The 18,132-nt window shown below is 40.4% G+C and overlaps 1 protein-coding gene across 9 annotated transcripts in view; it reads right to left on the bottom strand.

Annotated features, from left to right (window-relative positions):
• WWOX (WW domain containing oxidoreductase) overlaps nucleotides 1-18,132 on the bottom strand; it is a 1,139,839-nt gene that overhangs the window by 797,721 nt on the left and 323,986 nt on the right. The window contains exon 7 of one of the 9 annotated variants that reach the window (XM_056526127.1): nucleotides 15,808-15,855. The exons of the other annotated variants lie outside the window; for them this stretch is intronic. Coding sequence (XP_056382102.1) covers nucleotides 15,823-15,855 — 33 coding nt within the window. The 3' untranslated portion in view covers nucleotides 15,808-15,822. Of the gene's footprint in view, nucleotides 1-15,807; nucleotides 15,856-18,132 lie in introns of those variants that run through there. 9 annotated transcript variants of the gene reach the window in all.

Raw genomic sequence — 18,132 nt, 5'->3', positions numbered from 1 at the left:
AATGGTCCCTTTTTTATAGAAGCATATTGTGGCAGTATCAGCCTTAAAGGGATACTTCGCTGGAAAACATCAACTAGTGCCAGAAAGTTAAACAGATTTGTAAATTACTTCTATTTAAAAAATGTAATCCTTCCAATACTTATCAGCTGCTATTTGCTCCACAGGAAGTTCTTTTCTTTTCTCATTTCCTTTCTGTCTGACACCTCTTTCCATGTCAGGAACTGTCCAGAGTAGGAGCAAATCCCCATAGCAAACCTCTCCTGCTCTGGGCAGTTCCTAAGAAAGACAGAGGTGCCAGCAGAGAGCACTGTGGATAAGACAAAAAAAAGAAATCCAAAAAGAAAAGAACTTCCTGTGGAGCAAATAGCAGCTGATAAGTACTTGAAGGATTAAGATTTTTAAACAGAAGTAATTAACAAATCTGTTTAACTTTCTGGTACCAGTTGATTTAAAGAAAAATGTTTTTCAGTGGAGTACCCCTTTAATGCTTCTACCTTAGGAAACCTCAGTGATTCAGCATTCAAATGAACATTGAACCACAATTTTCTTTTCTTTTGTTTTGTATAAATCCATGGAATCATATGGAACTGAAGGAAGGTCCAAGATGGTCCATAGATTTCTGAGTGTTGTAGTAGGACATCTTACAACTCAAAACTTGTATGAAATGGCAGTACAGCAATATGCATGAGGTCTTATAGTGTAGGCTACTTGAATACTGTAAAAGATCAGCTACCCTATGATAACTAAATGACATACTTGCTTTTAGTATAAACATTGTGCCACTTGTCACATATTCAGAAGTAGGGTCTGGTACCTTGTAGAGCATGGGAAGTCTATGTGCTGTCATATGGTGCTCATGTTCAGAATCATATTATGCTTCTACATTATAGAAAACCTTAGTCATTCAGCATTCAAATAAACTTTGAAACACAATTTTCTTAACCTTATTTTTATATAAATTCATGAGAAATTATAAGGAATTGGAGAAAGGTCCAAGTTGGCTCATGGACTTCTGATTGCTGTATTATGAATTCATACAATACAGCAATGTGCATGAGGTCTTATAGTGTAGGACACTCAAATACAGCAAAAAGATTAGGCACCCTAAAGAGAATTAAATTAAATTTGTATTCAGTGTTAATTTTGTGACACTTGTCACATACAGGAGTAGGGATTAAAGCTTTGACATCAAGTTACCAAAACGGTATAAAAGTAAAAAGGCCTTTGTTACACATAGCAGCTAATCTAAACTGCTCTAAAAATCTAAACTTAAGCCATACACAAGATAATAATGGCCAAATTAGGTAATTTTAGCAGACCATCATCTCTAAAGATAGTTTGTGGTAGCTGCCGATAGGGGTTTGAGAATGTGATTGGTCATGTAGGATTTTTCTGGCCATTGTTGGCATGTATGGCATGATCAGACAAATTTGGCTGTTTCTATCTTAAACCACAGTGATCTACCAGCTTAGCCTGGAATGTTTCCCATTGTAATCTTTATTTCTTGTAAGAACAATCCCATATTGTGGCCAAAGTCCCATGTGTATGACCAGCTTTCATCTCGAATTAGTTTTTATGGGCAACTAGTAAAGTTTTGTCTGTCATACTTTTGATAAACGGGCACAATAACTGGAACCAATAATCTAGTTCATTCAGGACCAATGAGAGGATTTATTAAAAATTCTAGACTACTACATGTCTAATTTTAGATTTACCCCACTGCACACAGATGCTTTCAAATACAGAACTGAAGCTAATGGGGATGTATATAGTCCAAAGTTAAAGGGGTACTCCGCCCCTAGACATCTTATCCCCTATCCAAAGGATAGGGGATAAGATGTCAGATTGCCGCGGTCCCGCTGCTGGGGAGCCCCGGGATCCCCGCTGCGGCACCGCGTTATCATTACAGAACAGAACGAGTTCGCTCTGTGCCTAATGACGGACGATAAAGGGGACAGAACAGCGTGACTTCAAGGCTCCGCCCCTCGTGACATCGCGGCCCGTCCCCTTAATGCAAGTCTATGACAGGGGGCGTGACACCCACCACGCCCCCTCCCATAGACTTGTATTGAAAGGGGCGGGCCGTGATGTCACGAGGGGCGGAGCTGTGACGTAACGATGCTCCAGCCCCTGTATTGCTCGTCATTACGTGCAGAGCGAACTCGCTCTGTGCTGTAATGATAGTGAGGTGCCGCAGCGGGGTCCCCTTGGCTCCCCAGCAGTGGGACCCCGGCGATCTGACATCTTATCCCCTATCCTTTGGATAGGGGATAAGATGTCTAGGGGCAGAGTACCCCTTTAAACAATTTAACATAGTGGAGTTTGCTGTCAGCAATGCAATATTTGCTTTGTAAGTAGCCAGTTTAAAAGGAAATCTGTCATCAGCATCACCCACACTAACCTATTGGTATAAACTTGTAGTGCAGGTGACACTCATGGCCGTGGCTAGCCATGCGCAACAATTGCTGACAGGCAATATAAAGTGAAATCTCTCAACTCGCAAGAGATATTTTACAGGGGAGAAAGATCATCACATCAAATAAACTCTCATTCAATGGCTGCACATTGCCTTGTGTAATTGGGGATGTGCGGCTGATGGATGATAGAAGCTAAGGGTGGCATAAACAATCCAGCCATTGTTCTTGCGGTCCTGTCTGCACAATAATGGAGCCATGCAATAGGTTTCTTGAAGGTGTTATCCAGGAATAGAAAAACACAGCTACTTTATTTTAAAAACAACTCCCAGTCTGTCTCCAGGTTGGGTGTGGTCTGCAGCTCTGGTCCATTCAAGTGAATGGAGCCAAGTTGTAAAACCACACCCAACCTGGAGACAGACATGAAGCTGTTTTTGAAAGAAATTAGATGTGTTTTTCTATTTCTGGATAACCCCTTTAAAAGAGCACCAATCTAAGTTTAGAGCACGTGTTGGACTATGTAATAGGACCTTAACCCCCTACTATAAATAATAAAAACTATTAAGAGTCACAGTGAATGTTCCATGACTGTAGAAATGTGGTCCGTCCATGATTTTTGTATGTTCATAGTACTCCTCCATGACTTCTAGTATTCTAATAATGAAAGAGTACCTGTCACCAAACTAAACTTTTTATATATTGTTCCTTATGTGATTAAAAGACTCTGCTATTTTCTTGCTTTTGAAATTTTCAATCCTTACATGTTTTTAATGTGATTGAAAAAATGGCCACTAGGTGTCTCTGTTCTGTTCCCTGCGCAAGTCAAACAGTTAGTTTGGTCTCCTCCCGGCCTGGCAGGAGACCAAACCCAGGAAGTGTGTGCGGGGCAAAGTTGTCTCAGGCTTCAGTGACGTTGCACCTGTTGGGAAACACCCACTTTCTCCTGCAGGGAGCTCACACAATGTGAGCAAGGGGAAAGGTATGATACAGAGCGTTTTAAAGCTCAGAAATTTTTATAAGGACAAGAGGGGTGTTAGGAGTAGTTAGGGAATATAATCTGAGTAAGTTTAGAAAATATGGTTTGATGACAGGTACTCTATAACAATAAGGGGACATTATGCGATACATACATGTATAATATAAAAGTTTATTTGCCCAAACAAGCAGCCCCAAAGAGTTATGTTACTTGTGTATATTATATACCAATCCATTAACCCATTCAGTAACCAACTCTAAGCATATTTAGCCCCATAGAAAAGACACCCATGTCCCAGTAGACAAAAATCCATAATCATGAGCCCAAGCACAGCCTGGAAAGTGTAGACATGAACTGTGCAATGCATTAATCCTTCAAACACTAACAGATGCTGGCAGGGATTTAGGCCGGAATGTATTTACAAAGTGACAAATTATGTTTTGTGTTACACAGAGAAAGGAAACGAACCCACAAATAGGCTGATAAATGTCAGCTGCACTCAAGACAAACGCTTCATTTTTATTACACTGTAACCACATCTGGGCATTTTTGTTATTGTTATTTTTTTTTTTGTTGTTCTTTTTTTTTTCTCCCCCCCCATTTCATAGCAAGAGATTCAGTTATTTATTTTTACCAGAAAAGAAACAAGATCATATATGACATAAAGTAATAAGTATAGGAACACTGATGTTCCTGGGCAGCTTGCCCTACTATACTCTTAGGCAGCAGCTGTAAAAGAACAATATAAAATAGCCAGTATTAAATGCTGTGTAATATAAATCCCAGTAAACATCCCATAAATTAGCATTACAACAACATCCTATAATTAAACATTACGTTGGTCCATTCATATTCCGGCAATAAAACAAGACACTTGCAATGATATCACCAGCACAGTAATAAGCAAAAGCAAGCATCACATTAAATGTATATATTTATCTTTAGTAGTTAAATATTTAAACAAATTATACTGTATATAGTACCCAAATATTATTGTCTCCAGCAGGGCCAGACAAGGACCAAAAATAGGCCCGGGCATACTAGAATATGCAGGCTTTTTTTTTTTTTATGGGCTGCATAGTCTAAAATAATCTTTCTTCAAGTGAATTTCCAGCTGTTACAAAGCTACAACTTCCATAATGTCTGATGAGCCCCAGATTGGGAATAGTTTCTTCCATCATCTCTGCAGAACTTATACTGTTAGAACTTATAAGTGACTACAGCAGTGATGGGAAATAGACTTGTGCACTAGAAAAATTTTTGTTTTGTTTCATTTTTTCGTTTTGAAATTTTTTTTCGGTTCGGTAATATTTTCGGTTTTGATTTTTCGGATACATTCGGTATTCGGGTGTTCGGTTAGATTTTTTTCCGCTCCTCCTGACACCCGCTGCGATCGTCCTTATGTGAATGTCGGGATCAGCTGTTCTCAGGGCTACAGAGCCGGGAGAACAGCTGATGCTGAGCCGTAGGTATACATCGTATATATATATACTGCCCAGCAAGAACTTACAGTGAGCCTGCAATGTTTATATAGTATACACATTGCTGGTTCACTTAACCCCTTGCTGAGCTGTGCGCAAGCCCAGCAAGGAAAGAGTTAAAGGGGTATTCCAGGCAAAAACTTTTTTTTATATATCAACTGGCTCCGGAAAGTTAGACAGATTTGTTAATTACTTCTATTAAAAATATTAATCCTTCCAATAGTTATTAGCTTCTGAAGTTTTCTGTCTAACTGCTCAATGATGATGTCACGTCCCGGGAGCTGTGCATGATGGGAGAATATCCCTTGCATGATGGGAAAATATCCCCATAGGAGCTGGACAGCTCCCGAGTCATCAGAAAGCAGTTAGACAGAAAACAGCAACTCAACTTCAGAAGCAACTCAACTTCAGTCTGCTTACTTCCCTCGAGTAATGGGCAGGTCCGTGTAGCCCCGTCCCCTAGCGATGACGTCATTAGGGGCGGAGCTACAGAAGGGAACAAGGCTAGTTAATCTGAAGCTCTGTTCACATTGTCCGTTTTGGATAATGGGAACAGACCCTTCTAGCAGTGTCTACCCAGACAGGGAGACTCCAGCTGTTGCTAAACTACAACTCCCAGCATGCCCAGACAGCCAAAGGCTGTCTGGGCATGCTGGGAGTTGTAGTTTTGCACCGATTGGTGGCTCCCTGTTTTGGTAGACATTGCATCATGGGTGCTCTCCCCAGCGGACAGCGCCAAAAATGTCATAACCAATTTTTTGTGTTTTTCTTCTTCTCGTTTCAGATCCGTGAATGCAGAGGATTACTGCGGATTTGATGGATTACGACGGATTCATTTTTTTTTCTTTTAATAAAATGGTTAACGAGGGCTGTGGGGGAGTGTTTTTTTAAATAAAATAATTTTTCCAATGTGTTGTGTTTTTTTTTAATTGAATTTTCAGGCTGAGTAGTGGAAGCTGGTCTTATTGACTGAATCCGGGGAACCCTATACGTTTTTTTATTTAAATAAATTTAAAAAAAAAACGTATAGGGTTCCCGTATTTTCATTCTCAGCACAATACCAACCAAACAGCAACAGCCTGACGTTACCAGGGTGGGCGAGGACCATTGTTACTGGCCCTCCCTAGCCTAAATAACGCCAGCCTGTTACCACCTAGGCCCAGGAGCGCCATTTTTGATGCTCTGGGCCTATTGGTATCGGCTCTTCCCGGCACCCCTGTGGCGGTGGGTACCGGGGTAATAATTGGGTTAGCGCTAGCTGTTTTTGGGGCTAGCACTAAGCCCTGGCTTAGTAATGGATTCAGTCAATAAGACCAGCTTCCACTACTAAGCCTGAAAATTCAATAAAAAAAAAAAAAAAAACACAACGCATTGGAAAAATTATTTTATTTAAAAAAACACCCCCCCACAGCCCTCGTTAACCATTTTATTAAAATAAGAAAAAAAAATAATCCGCCGTAATCCATCGAATTCGTAGTAATCCTCTGCATACACGGATCTGAAACGAGAAGAAAAAAAACCACAAAAAATTGGTTATGACATTTTTGGCACTGTCCGCTGTGGAGAGCACCCATGATGCAATGTCTACCCAAACAGGGAGCCACCAATTGGTGCAAAACTACAAATCCCAGCATGCCCAGACAGCCTTTGGCTGTCTGGGCATGCTGGGAGTTGTAGTTTAGCAACAGCTGGAGTCTTCCTGTCTGGGTAGACACTGCCAGAAGGGTCTGTTCCCATTATCCAAAATGGACATTGTGAACAGAGCTTCAGATTAACTAGCCTTGTTCCATTCTGTAGCTCCGACCCTAATGACGCCAACATTAGGGGGCGGAGCTACACGGACCTGCTCGGTACTTGAGGGAAGTAAGCGGACTTAGTCTTCTGTATACACTATATACAGCTATCTATAGATAGCTGTATATAGTGTATATCGCCCAAAGGGTTAACCTACACTGTCCAGCAATGTAAGTTAACTCTTCCCTTGCTGGGCTTGCGCATAGCGCACAGCTCAGCAAGGGGTAAAGTGAGCCAGCAATGTGTATACTGTATACACATTGCAGGCTCACTGTAAGTTCTTGCTGGGCAGTAGATATACGATGTATACCTACGGCTCAGCATCAGCTGTTCTCCCAGCTCTGTAGCCCTGAGAACAGCTGATCCCAACATTCACATAAGGACGATCGCAGCGGGTGTCAGGAGGAGTGACATCCGCTGGGATCTGGCCCTTACTGCAGGTACTAATACTCCCAACATGGAGCACACTCTGCTCCATGCTGGGAGCTGTAGTACCTGCATTAATAGACATATCGCAGCGAGTGTAACTTCTGACACCCGCTGCGATCTATCTATTAATGCAGGTACTACAGCTCCCAGCATGGAGCAGAGTGTATTCCATGTTGGGAGTAGTAGTACTTGTAGTAAAGGAAAGATCACAGCGGGTATCACTCCTGACACCCGCTGTGATCCTCCTGTATAATGTATGGATGCAGCGGCCGCTCTCCTATGGTCTCCTGCACAGCCGTATATATACACATGTTTCTATTTCTCACAGAGAGCTGTGATTGGCTGGAACCATCTGGCCAATCACCATTCTGCGGGAAATATGAATATGTGTATATATACGTGAGTGCAGGGGACCATAGAAGAGCGGCTGCCGTATCTATACATTATACAAGAGGATCGCAAGGGACCCCGGCGATCTGTCAATAAGTACAAGTAACTACTACTCCCATCATGGAACAGTGTGTTCCATGCTGGGAGTAGTAGTACTACCTAAAAATGTAAAAAAAAAAAGTGAAAAACACACACACAATACATTTTTATTATTGTCGGCTATATTTTTAGTGCTTTACCCGCTCACATAAATTGATCCCTGTTTAAAAATTAATAAACATTTCATAATAAAAAAAAGATACATTTCATTAGATACAATTTTTTCCATCACTACTATATCTTTTTTATTATCTTTTTGTTATTAGAATCTTTACCTTCGTTTACGGATAACGAATGCATTCATTATTTACCGCATGCATTCGGTAAATAACAAATGCATTTGTTATTTTGCTATTCGCATTATCGTGGCTATTCGGGAATGTTCAAAATATGTTTTCGTGCATTCGGATCGGTCCGAATGCCCGAAAACGGTAAAATTCGGTAAATTAGACATTCGTGCCGAACCGAATTGCACATGTCTAATGGGAAACAGGCAGACTATACAATGGTTTGATTCACATGTGACTTCTTCCTCTGCAGAGTCTAATGCCCGGTCATATTTGTTTCCTCAATTTAACAGCACATCCTCATTTTCTATATGAAGACAATAATCATTCTAACACTGCCACACACTGTGCCCCCTAAACATAACCCTGCCACACACTGTGCCACCTAAATATAACCCTGCCACATATTGTGTCCCCTAAATAAAACCCTGCCCCACTCTGACCACTTAGTCCTCATCCAGACTCAACTTTCCTCTTCTTCTTCAGACCCCTAAGTCCCCCTAAACCCTCTGACATCCCTCTCCAGACCCCCTCAGACCCCTTTGTCCCCTCCTCCTCAAGTCTTTTCTGCCCCTTCTGATCTCTCTGTAATTCTTACAACTTCTCTGCCACCCCCTTCCGTCATCCTCCATACTACTTTACCGCCCCTTCGATCCCTCTGTGATTCTTCATAATTTTCTGCCAATCAAGCCCCCAGAAACCTGGTTCTGAAGAATGCAGGGGGTCCCCAGTGGTTGTACCCCCAGAATACAGATATTTATCCCCTATACTGTGGATCAAGGATACGTTACCAAATGCTGGAGTACCCCTTTAAAAGCACCTTCACAGGCCTACCTGTAGATTTGCATACCTCTGCTTGTGAGCGAAGCGATTTGCATTTTGTATGTATGCAAATGAGTAGCAAGCGCCCATAGGACACATCTCAAGTGCCCAACATTTCCATCCCCTAAATCACAGAAGCTGTCATCAAATGTAGGAGAAAGAGCAAGTAAGGATAGTCATGCCTACCAAATGCACCAATTTGTTTATGCTGTTTGTACAATATGATACAATATGATACATTTGATAGAATTTTCACCAATGACAGTGTTGATATACCTTTGCCATTGTGTGAACATACTTATTTATTCGTACATAACAAACATAACTCTGCTACATTGTTAAAATGAGTTCTGCTCCATCTGCATGGCAGTAATCACTTTGCCTATAATGACATTATGTATATAAAGCAAAGAACTCCATAACAGTTCCAGTTAATGATTTCTAGCCCTTCACTTCCTGGGGGTAGGACTCTCATTTGGCACTGAAGGGGTGAAAGGATAATTAAGACGTTCTTTTTCTTTGGAAGGTTAAATAGTTATGTTCGGCAACTGTGAATAAAACCATTGGGAATAGTATCAAAGCGTAGTGCAGAAAGAGATCGAGAAAGAAATGGATAAAAACCCAGCAAGTCTTTCCAAATGCAATTTCCTCAGTGTGACCAAACCAAGCTGGGCCACAACATTTTTGCAAGCAAAACGATGCCACAGAGGCCAATTGCGCAGGTCAGAACAGCTACGTCAGTTGTGTAAATGGGAACGAACATCAGGAAAACACTGTGTTTATGTCATGCCAAAACACACGAGGAAAAAAATGGGGGCTGCTAACATGACAAAACAGATGTGATGTAGCAGAAGGCAGATGAACAAGGAGATGCCAACACCATGTTGTGTCACCGACAAACCTAAAGAGAAGGGGAAAAAAAATCTTCTGGACGTTCTCCAGAAACTGAAAGGTGCAAACAAGCTGCCTAATCCCCTCGCCTAGATTGAATTCTTATGAAGAAAATAAAGTTTATTGTCTGGAAACAAAGAAAGCATGAGAAAAGCACTAAAGCAATGGAGGTGAACAATTAGACAGATGTTCACTTAAGGAAATAAAGAGAACATCGCACAAGAAATTTTACGAGAATACTGACAATTCCGCACCTCGTCAAGGGCACGGGTAAAGTTAAAGCCACTGAAGCTGCTACTATTTAACTTCCCTGTAACTGCTGAACTTGCAGATCCATCGCGTCAGGTAATGTGGCTTGTAACAAAGTAGCATTAGGCTCATTTTAATATGTTTTTAATACTTCTTCATGACCGGCCATATATCTTTCAACAAGCGGCAGGATTTCCTATAGGAATAGGTGTCAGGGAATTTGTTTCCCTGTTTAATAAGTGAACACACTGTGACTGCACCCAGAAGAAGCTTGATATAACATATATATGTCATTTACCTGGGCAGTCATGTTGTAGAATTGAAGGTTGCATACTGGTAAAAAAAATGTAAACTAAACATCTTCAATTACAATTAATAGGTGCCAGATTATTAAATATTCTGATTTAACAAAAACTGAAAATGTTCTAGTAAGTGTTCCAGGAAGAAAACCTACAAAGCAATAAGTAGAAACTCTTGCTTATATTTTGGGAGCAGACTGGTGGCCTGGACAAAAGTAGAGGGGGCACCCCTGAAATTTTTCAAGAAAATGAAGTATTTCAGGCAGAAAAGGATTGCAGTAACACGTTTTGCTATACACATGTGTACTGGAACACACAAAGGGAATAAACAGGGAGGTAAAAAAGCAAATTGGACATAATGTCACACTAAACTCCAAAAATGGGCAGTACAAAATTATTGGCACCCTTAACTTAATATTTGGTTGCACACCCTTTGGAAAAAATAACTGAAATCAGTCGCTTCCTATAACAATCAATTCTTACACCTCTCAGCCGGAATGTTGGACCACTCTTCCTTTGCAAACTCTGGTCTCCAGGTCTCTCTTATTGGAAGGGCGCCTTTCCTAACAGCAATTTTAAGATCTCTCCACAGGTGTTCAATGGGATTTAGATCTGGACTCATTGCTGGCCACTTCAGAACTCTCCAGTGCTTTTTTGCCATCCATTTCTGGGTGCTTTTTCACGTATATTTGGGGAGTCATTGTCCTGCTGGAAGACCCAAGATCTCGGACGCAAATCCAGCTTTCTGACACTGGGCTGTACAGTGCGACCCAAAATCCTTTGGTAATCCTCAGATTTAATGATGCCTTGCACACATAGAAGGCACCCAGTGCCAGAGGCAGCAAAACAAGCCCAAAACATCATTGAACCTCCACCATATTTCACTGTAGGTACTGTGTTCTTTTCTTTGTATCCAGCCAGTGTGAGGCTGGAGAAACGTAGTCTCTCACATCATGGAATAAACTCACCGTTCCTTTGAAGTCTACCTGTGGTGTGCTGCTTCTATATTTTTGTATATATATATATATATATATATATATATATATATATATATATACACAAGCAAAAAGAGCTGTGCACCCCTCCCCTTTTTCACAGGAGGTGTTTTAAATTGATAATGGATCCAGCATGTCATCCAGTAAGAGGCTATATGCCCAACAGAGGTGAGAGGTGTTAGGAGTGTTAGGCTCAGAATTTGTGTTAGGGTCCCATCCGAAATGAAGCAATATATATATATATATATATATATATATATATATATATATATATATATTGTTTAAACAATAATTGCCCCCTCTACTTTACTTTTGTCCTGACCACCAGTGTGCTCCCAAAATATATGCAAAAGTCTCCACTTAGGGTATGTTCACACTGCAGAATCTCTGTTCGTGGAATTCCGCAAGCGGAGATTCCGTCAGGCGTCTGCTGCCGAAGATACTTTGCCGGTAGGACTGCTGGGCACTCTGCCGTCATGCGGAATTCTGCAGTACTCACGAAATTCCGCCCAAAGAATTTCAGCGGCGGAAGACCCATTCACACTGATGATAATGTTCACAGCGCGGAATTCTACTCATGGAATTCCGCAGTGTGAAGTAAGAGCCGGTATTATTCAGTGTCTGCTTGTGATGCAAGAGAGAGCTGTATGTGGAGTTCTTCCCTACGTTTGCTCCAAGGTTGAAAGCTGGTGAACACTCTGCCTGGAGACCTGGAAAAGACTTGCTTGATGCCACATGGCATGAACTCAGGTGTGAACAAACACCTAAGGTTTATGGGTGGACTTTTGTTATGTTTTCTTTGGTTCTGCATTTAAAGACTGTTTGCTGTGTGTCAAGTGTGAATAAAACACTGAACTTTAATGTGAAAAGTATTGTTTCCTTGCCTCTATACTGCAACCGCAACCATTTGCAAGAGGGAGTCATCACAATATATATTTATATATATATATATATATATATATATATATATATATATATATACACACACACACACACACACACAAAGTGGGATTCAAATTTTTAACTACAGGTTCCCTACTTGTCATGACGTACGCTGCGGTGTAGTGTGTTGCAGAAAAATATTTGGACTATATTAATCAAAAATACTAAGTAGGGAGAAAGCACTAAAAAGGTTTCTAACAAGTAAAAAAAAAACACAGCTCCCAGTATGATACAGGCAATGTTAAGGATATGCTAGTAGTTTGTTTCCTAATAATAGATGCAGAACTTACAATTGACTAGAGCTCTGATGGAACACTGTAGGCAGAATACACAATTATATCAGTGACTCACAAATGACATATACTCTGTTGTCCTTCCATTTCTTCTTTATTTGGTCCAAGTTATGTCTTCTATCTACAACTTCTCTCTGCAGAGTCTGATGCCCAGATATAATTAGCTCCCCACTTTGTCAGCAGATCCTCATTCTCTATATAAAGGCAATAATCATTATAACCCTGCCACACCTGAATTTAACCCTTACCCACACTGTGCCCTAAATAAAACCCTGCAACACACACATTGTACCCTTAAAATATATTACTAACACAAATGGTGTCCTCTGAATATAATGCTGCCACACACTGTTCCCTCTGAATATAACCCTGCCAGACACAGAAACCTCTGAACATAACCTTGCCACACACTGTACTCTTTAAATGTAATGCTGCCACACACCTTACCCTCTGAGTATCATGCTACCAAACAATATAATACTGGTAAATACTGTAGCCCCTGAAACTGTGCCACCCCTTTACAATAAACACAATACCCCTGAAATTCAAAACACACCGTGCCCCCTGAAAGCTATTATAATACTGTGGCCCACATATGAATTCATTATATACAGTTCCCCTATATATTAATTAATTATACAATGTCTATAAATATACATTTATTCCATACTGTATAATCCTCATATATACCATATCCACCATATGGGAATTTATTCCATACACCGAAACATTTTTTTTTTCCATATACTGTAACCCCACATATAAATTGATTCCATACACCATATGGGAATTTATTCCATACATTGAAACATTTTATTTCCATATACTGTAACCCCACATATAAATTGATTCCATACACTCTAACCTCAACATATGACTTTATTCCATACACTGCAACCTCCTAATATAAATTTACACCATATACTGTAACCCCCTCACATAAAAATGTATTCCACACACACTAACCTACACATATAAATGTATTCCATACACTAGTCTCCACATATGAATTTATTGCACATATTGTAACCCCCACATATTAATTTATTCTATACACCGTAATCACCATATATGTATTTGCTCCATACAATATATATGAATTTATTCCATACGCTGTAACCCTATATACCAATTTATTCCATATGCTGTAACCCCCATATGTTAATTCATTATACATACACTGCACATATATAATTGATTTACTACACTGTATCCCTAATGTATTATTTTATTCCATACACTGTATTCCTATACCTTTTACTATAGTCTGTGGCCCAATATATAACTATATATTTTGTCCCAAATATATAATTATGCCCTGTACATAAAAAAATAATCTATCCATGTATGCTAGCTCTTGTCGCAACCAGATTACCGTAACCAACCTTGCTGGATGCCGCGCCTTGACCTTAGCTAGCTAGGCCTCACACACAGATATTATATGGATATAGACATCATAATAACGTCATGCTGCCTACTCCCTGAAGAGAGTGCCAAGGCATGCCAAGGGGTGCCTGTGACTACTGTTCACCACCGGGCATGGATAATTCAATTGTTAGCATGTCCGAAGGATGCCCTTACAATTAAATACAGGCAGGAAACCTGTGCCCTTGGGCAAAGAATAAACTGGGGGCAGGGACATTGCCCTCCCTTACCCCCCTGTAGTGACGCCACTGAATACAATATTGCTAAAAATATATATATATATATATAATACTACTGCCATATTTTCCAACATTTGTTTTTGTTTGTTGGATTTTGCAAATCTGTCTTGGCTACAATACCAAAAGTATCAAGGAATGACTCCACATTTAGTAAAGGAAAAGAACCTTGAAGAAGAAAACCCAAATGATAATGGCCTATATTTAATAAAACTGTCTAATTCTAATTGTAAACTTAGATTAGTCAGTCAAGAATGTGGCATATATATTAAAACAGCTCAGGCTGTTTGTGAAATTATTCTATTAGACTGTTTAATCTAAGCTGTCCTAAACAGAATTCTGGCTCAATTTTAGGGCACTGTGTTACATCTTAAACAATGCCTGATTTGAAAAAGACCATGCCCCTTTTTACACCTCATGGGTGGGTCCGTTGCTCTTTTAAAACCTTAATAAGTTTCCTGATGTTAAAAGCATAGTACATTTCCCAATAGGCATAGGTGGCAGGTCTCACACTCAGAGGAGCCCTGATAAGTTAACATCTCCATCCCATAGACACCCCATATCTGGCCATGGGCAGAAGTTTCAGCAGTATAAGCTTGTATAAATGAGGATAGGGTACCAATTTGTATGTTTATGTCAGGTGACCATGGGCCTGGCTGATATGTTACAAGCTGGTTTAAAGTGTACCTGTCTTAAGCAAAAACTTTTTAGATATTGTAGAAAATAACATTATATGTATATTTGTAATACACATTACAAGCAGGGCTCTTTGCAGTGAGGACAAGCAGGGCTCTGTGCAGTGAGGACAAGCAAGGCTCTGTGCAGTGAGGCTCTGTGACATACTCCTGGTTAACTTTACACTTTAAGGAACACTTTAAGGAGGAGATAAAAGCTATGGCAGCAATGTGAGGATTAAATTGCTTTCATTCCCTTTATCTAACCCATACCAACCTAATACATTACATAATCTGCATCATATGATGCAGTCATTGGGACCCTGGACTTCCAACATAAAATTTCTGGGTGCAGCCCTGTGTAGCATTGAATGATCTAAGGCTCACAATGAAAGAACATTCCAACTTCTTGTTTTACTACAACATTTTTTTTATTTTGCATGGCCTGGTATCACTACACTGCAGATCAGAGCTTTCACCATAATTTATATTATTCACAAGGAATGGAAGGATAGCATCACTGGGGTATTTCTTCTACCCCTCTCATTTTCCTAGACATACACTTGAAGTAAACAGAAAGTAAAAAAAAAGATCAAAAACACCTTGTAAACAGCCATGAAACAAGCATGGTGTCATCAAGATTCAAGTCCCCAACTAATTATAGGATCGACATTTACACACAAATTGAATTATTAATACATTTTCAATGCATTTTCTACTCCTAACACTTTTATCACTGTCCGAGTAACATACATCATAAACATGTGGTCCTAAGGCAGGTTATAAGAGCCATATATCATCAAACTGTGACTGCTCTAGTGAATACTTAAATAGTACAAGCTGATAAACACACTACTTTATTCAGAGACTAATAGCTAAATGATTGTAAACCAAAATATATTCTATATTGAATCAGGAGTAAGAGAACAAGCAGAGGAAAATCTCATCACCAGCAAATCAATAGGTCTGGGAAATGCTTAAGTAAATAATTCCAAGACTTGCTACTAACACGCAATGTGTCAATTTATTTAAAAATAAATAAATTACCATTTCTATGGACTGGCACGGTTTGTTTACCTTATGGAACTGATGCACTCAGTTGTATCGGTAGTCGCTAATTCTAAGTCTATACCAAGTCCAGAAAGACAAAATTCTGCCCCTAGACATCAATCAATTAAAAAAAAAATTAAATTGGTTTATAACTTATAAGGCATGCAAAAAATAAGGGAGTACAGGTTCCTCCCATCGGTAAGATGAGAAAGATGATGGCATCCTGCTCGTCTTACTGATGGTAGTCACTTGTGCTACCTCATTTTCTAGGGGAAAGTTACGTTTCCAAAATGTTAATACAAAAGACAATAAGGCAGTCTACACAAATTACACCACTACAGCTTTACAGTAAAAAAATATATTTATATAAAAATTAGGTATAGCATTCATTATTCATCTTTTCATTTACAACATGAACATAACAATCAATAATATTATTTTTAAATACTAGGAACACCTCAAAGTTTTGCTATCAAGGAAAATTGCTGGTATACCACTGGACCATACCTTTAACCCAAGGATTTAGACAATTTTTGAAAAGCATCATTTTCATGCTTTGTACTACAGTAGCATCTCCCAATAGCGGACACTCACAGGAAACAAAAAAGTGTCCACTATTGGGAGATTTCCCCTATTGGGAAAAAAAGGCTTAAAGGGGTACTCCGGTGCTTAGACATCTTATCCCCTAGCCAAAGCATAGAGGATAAGATGCCTGATCACGGGGGGCCCGCCGCGGGGGACCCCCGTGATCTTGCACGCCGACAGATGTCACGCCCCCTCCCATAGGCTTGCATTGAGGGGGCAGAGCATGACATCACAGGGGGCGGAGCCGTGACATCACAATGCTCCGGCCCCGTGATCGACAATAATCAGACCCGGAGCGAACATGCTCCGGGGACTGATTTTAACGGGGTGCTGCGTGCAAGATCACGGGGGTCCCCTGCGGCAGGCCCCCACGATCGGGCATCTTATCCCCTATCCTTTGGATAGGGGATAAGATGTCTAAGCGCAGGAGTACCCCTTTAAAAATCTTCCTAAATGACGGAATACTGTTCTGTACTTACCCTCACAACACGATAAAAAGCTAAATATAAATTAATAATTTTGCACTGTAATAAGGCTTTAAAAAAATCTCAACAATATAATTAATTAGGAAAAGTAATGGCAAATCATTTCCCCATTCCCTCATCTACCTGTTCATCTTACTTAGCCAGCAGGCAGTGACGAGTAACACTCCTCTGCGCTTCACTCATTGAGGGCAGCGGCGGCTGTCAGCAGTGACAAGTGACGCTCCATACATCACTCGTCATTTCAGGCAGCTGCCACTGCCCTCGGTGATTGAGGTGCAGAGGAGTGTCACTCGTCACTTTGGGCAGCTGCCGCTGCTCACGGCCGTCACTGTCCTCAATGAGTGAAGCGCAGAGGAGCGTCACCCATCACTGCCTGCTGGCCAGGAAAAAAGTAAGAAGAACAGGGGGATGAGAAAAAGGAGGAATTATTTGGCAATTGGGGGGGGGGGGGATAATTTGACACAAGGATGAGGTAATGATTCGGCATGGGGGGGATGATTTGGTATGGGGATGAGGGAATGATTTGACACAGGGGGAAGATTTGGCACTGGGGGGGATAATTTGGCACAGGGGGGATGATTTGGCACAAGGGGTGTGCTGGGGCTGCTACAGGGGGGTCCAGCATGGGCCAGGGCCCCCTGGGAACCCGAGCCACTTACTGAGGTATTGGCTATACCCCACTGAAAGCAGCCCTGTGTACAAGGTAGGGCAGCCCATAAGCCTGGTTCTCCCCTATTGGGAGTGTTTGTCCCATATTAGTTGTGTTTTGTACCCTATTGCGAGTGTTTTGTTCCCTATTGTCCCCTTTTGGGTGTGTCCATGACCGCTATTGGGAATGTCCCCTATTAAGAGGGTGCAAATACATTAAGTCCTATGGGACTCTGGCGGGAGATTAAAACCGTCCACTACTGGGATGGGAGGTGTCCACTAAGGGAGATTTTACTGTATTGTACTTTGTATTATAGTTCTAAAAAAAAAATTCTCCATAGGCCTTTATTAAATGAATGGTCTTATGTTATCAACCTATTCTGATGCTTTACTAGTCCACTTTAAGGCCAGATTAATTTGGATGTAAAATGTCACTTTTTTATATATTATGTGATGTTTCCTCTGTACGCATGTCTTTGTTTTCACCTTCTGGCATGAAATGCTGATGAATTTTTCTCTTCAATAAAACAAATAAAAAAAATATTATTTTGCTTAGTTTTGTTTATACAGCCCTTGCAGTTTGTTGTGTGAGCTCTATCTTCTTTCAATGATAGTTTATAGCCTATATAATTCTCCCATTGCAAACTACCTTATGAGTGCTTTCCTTT

This window comes from Hyla sarda, chromosome 6, assembly GCF_029499605.1.
Source record: "Hyla sarda isolate aHylSar1 chromosome 6, aHylSar1.hap1, whole genome shotgun sequence".
NCBI classification, from domain to species: Eukaryota; Metazoa; Chordata; class Amphibia; order Anura; family Hylidae; genus Hyla; species Hyla sarda.
The sequence above is the reverse complement of the archived record's forward strand: the minus strand, read 5'-3'. Positions and strand labels throughout refer to the sequence as shown.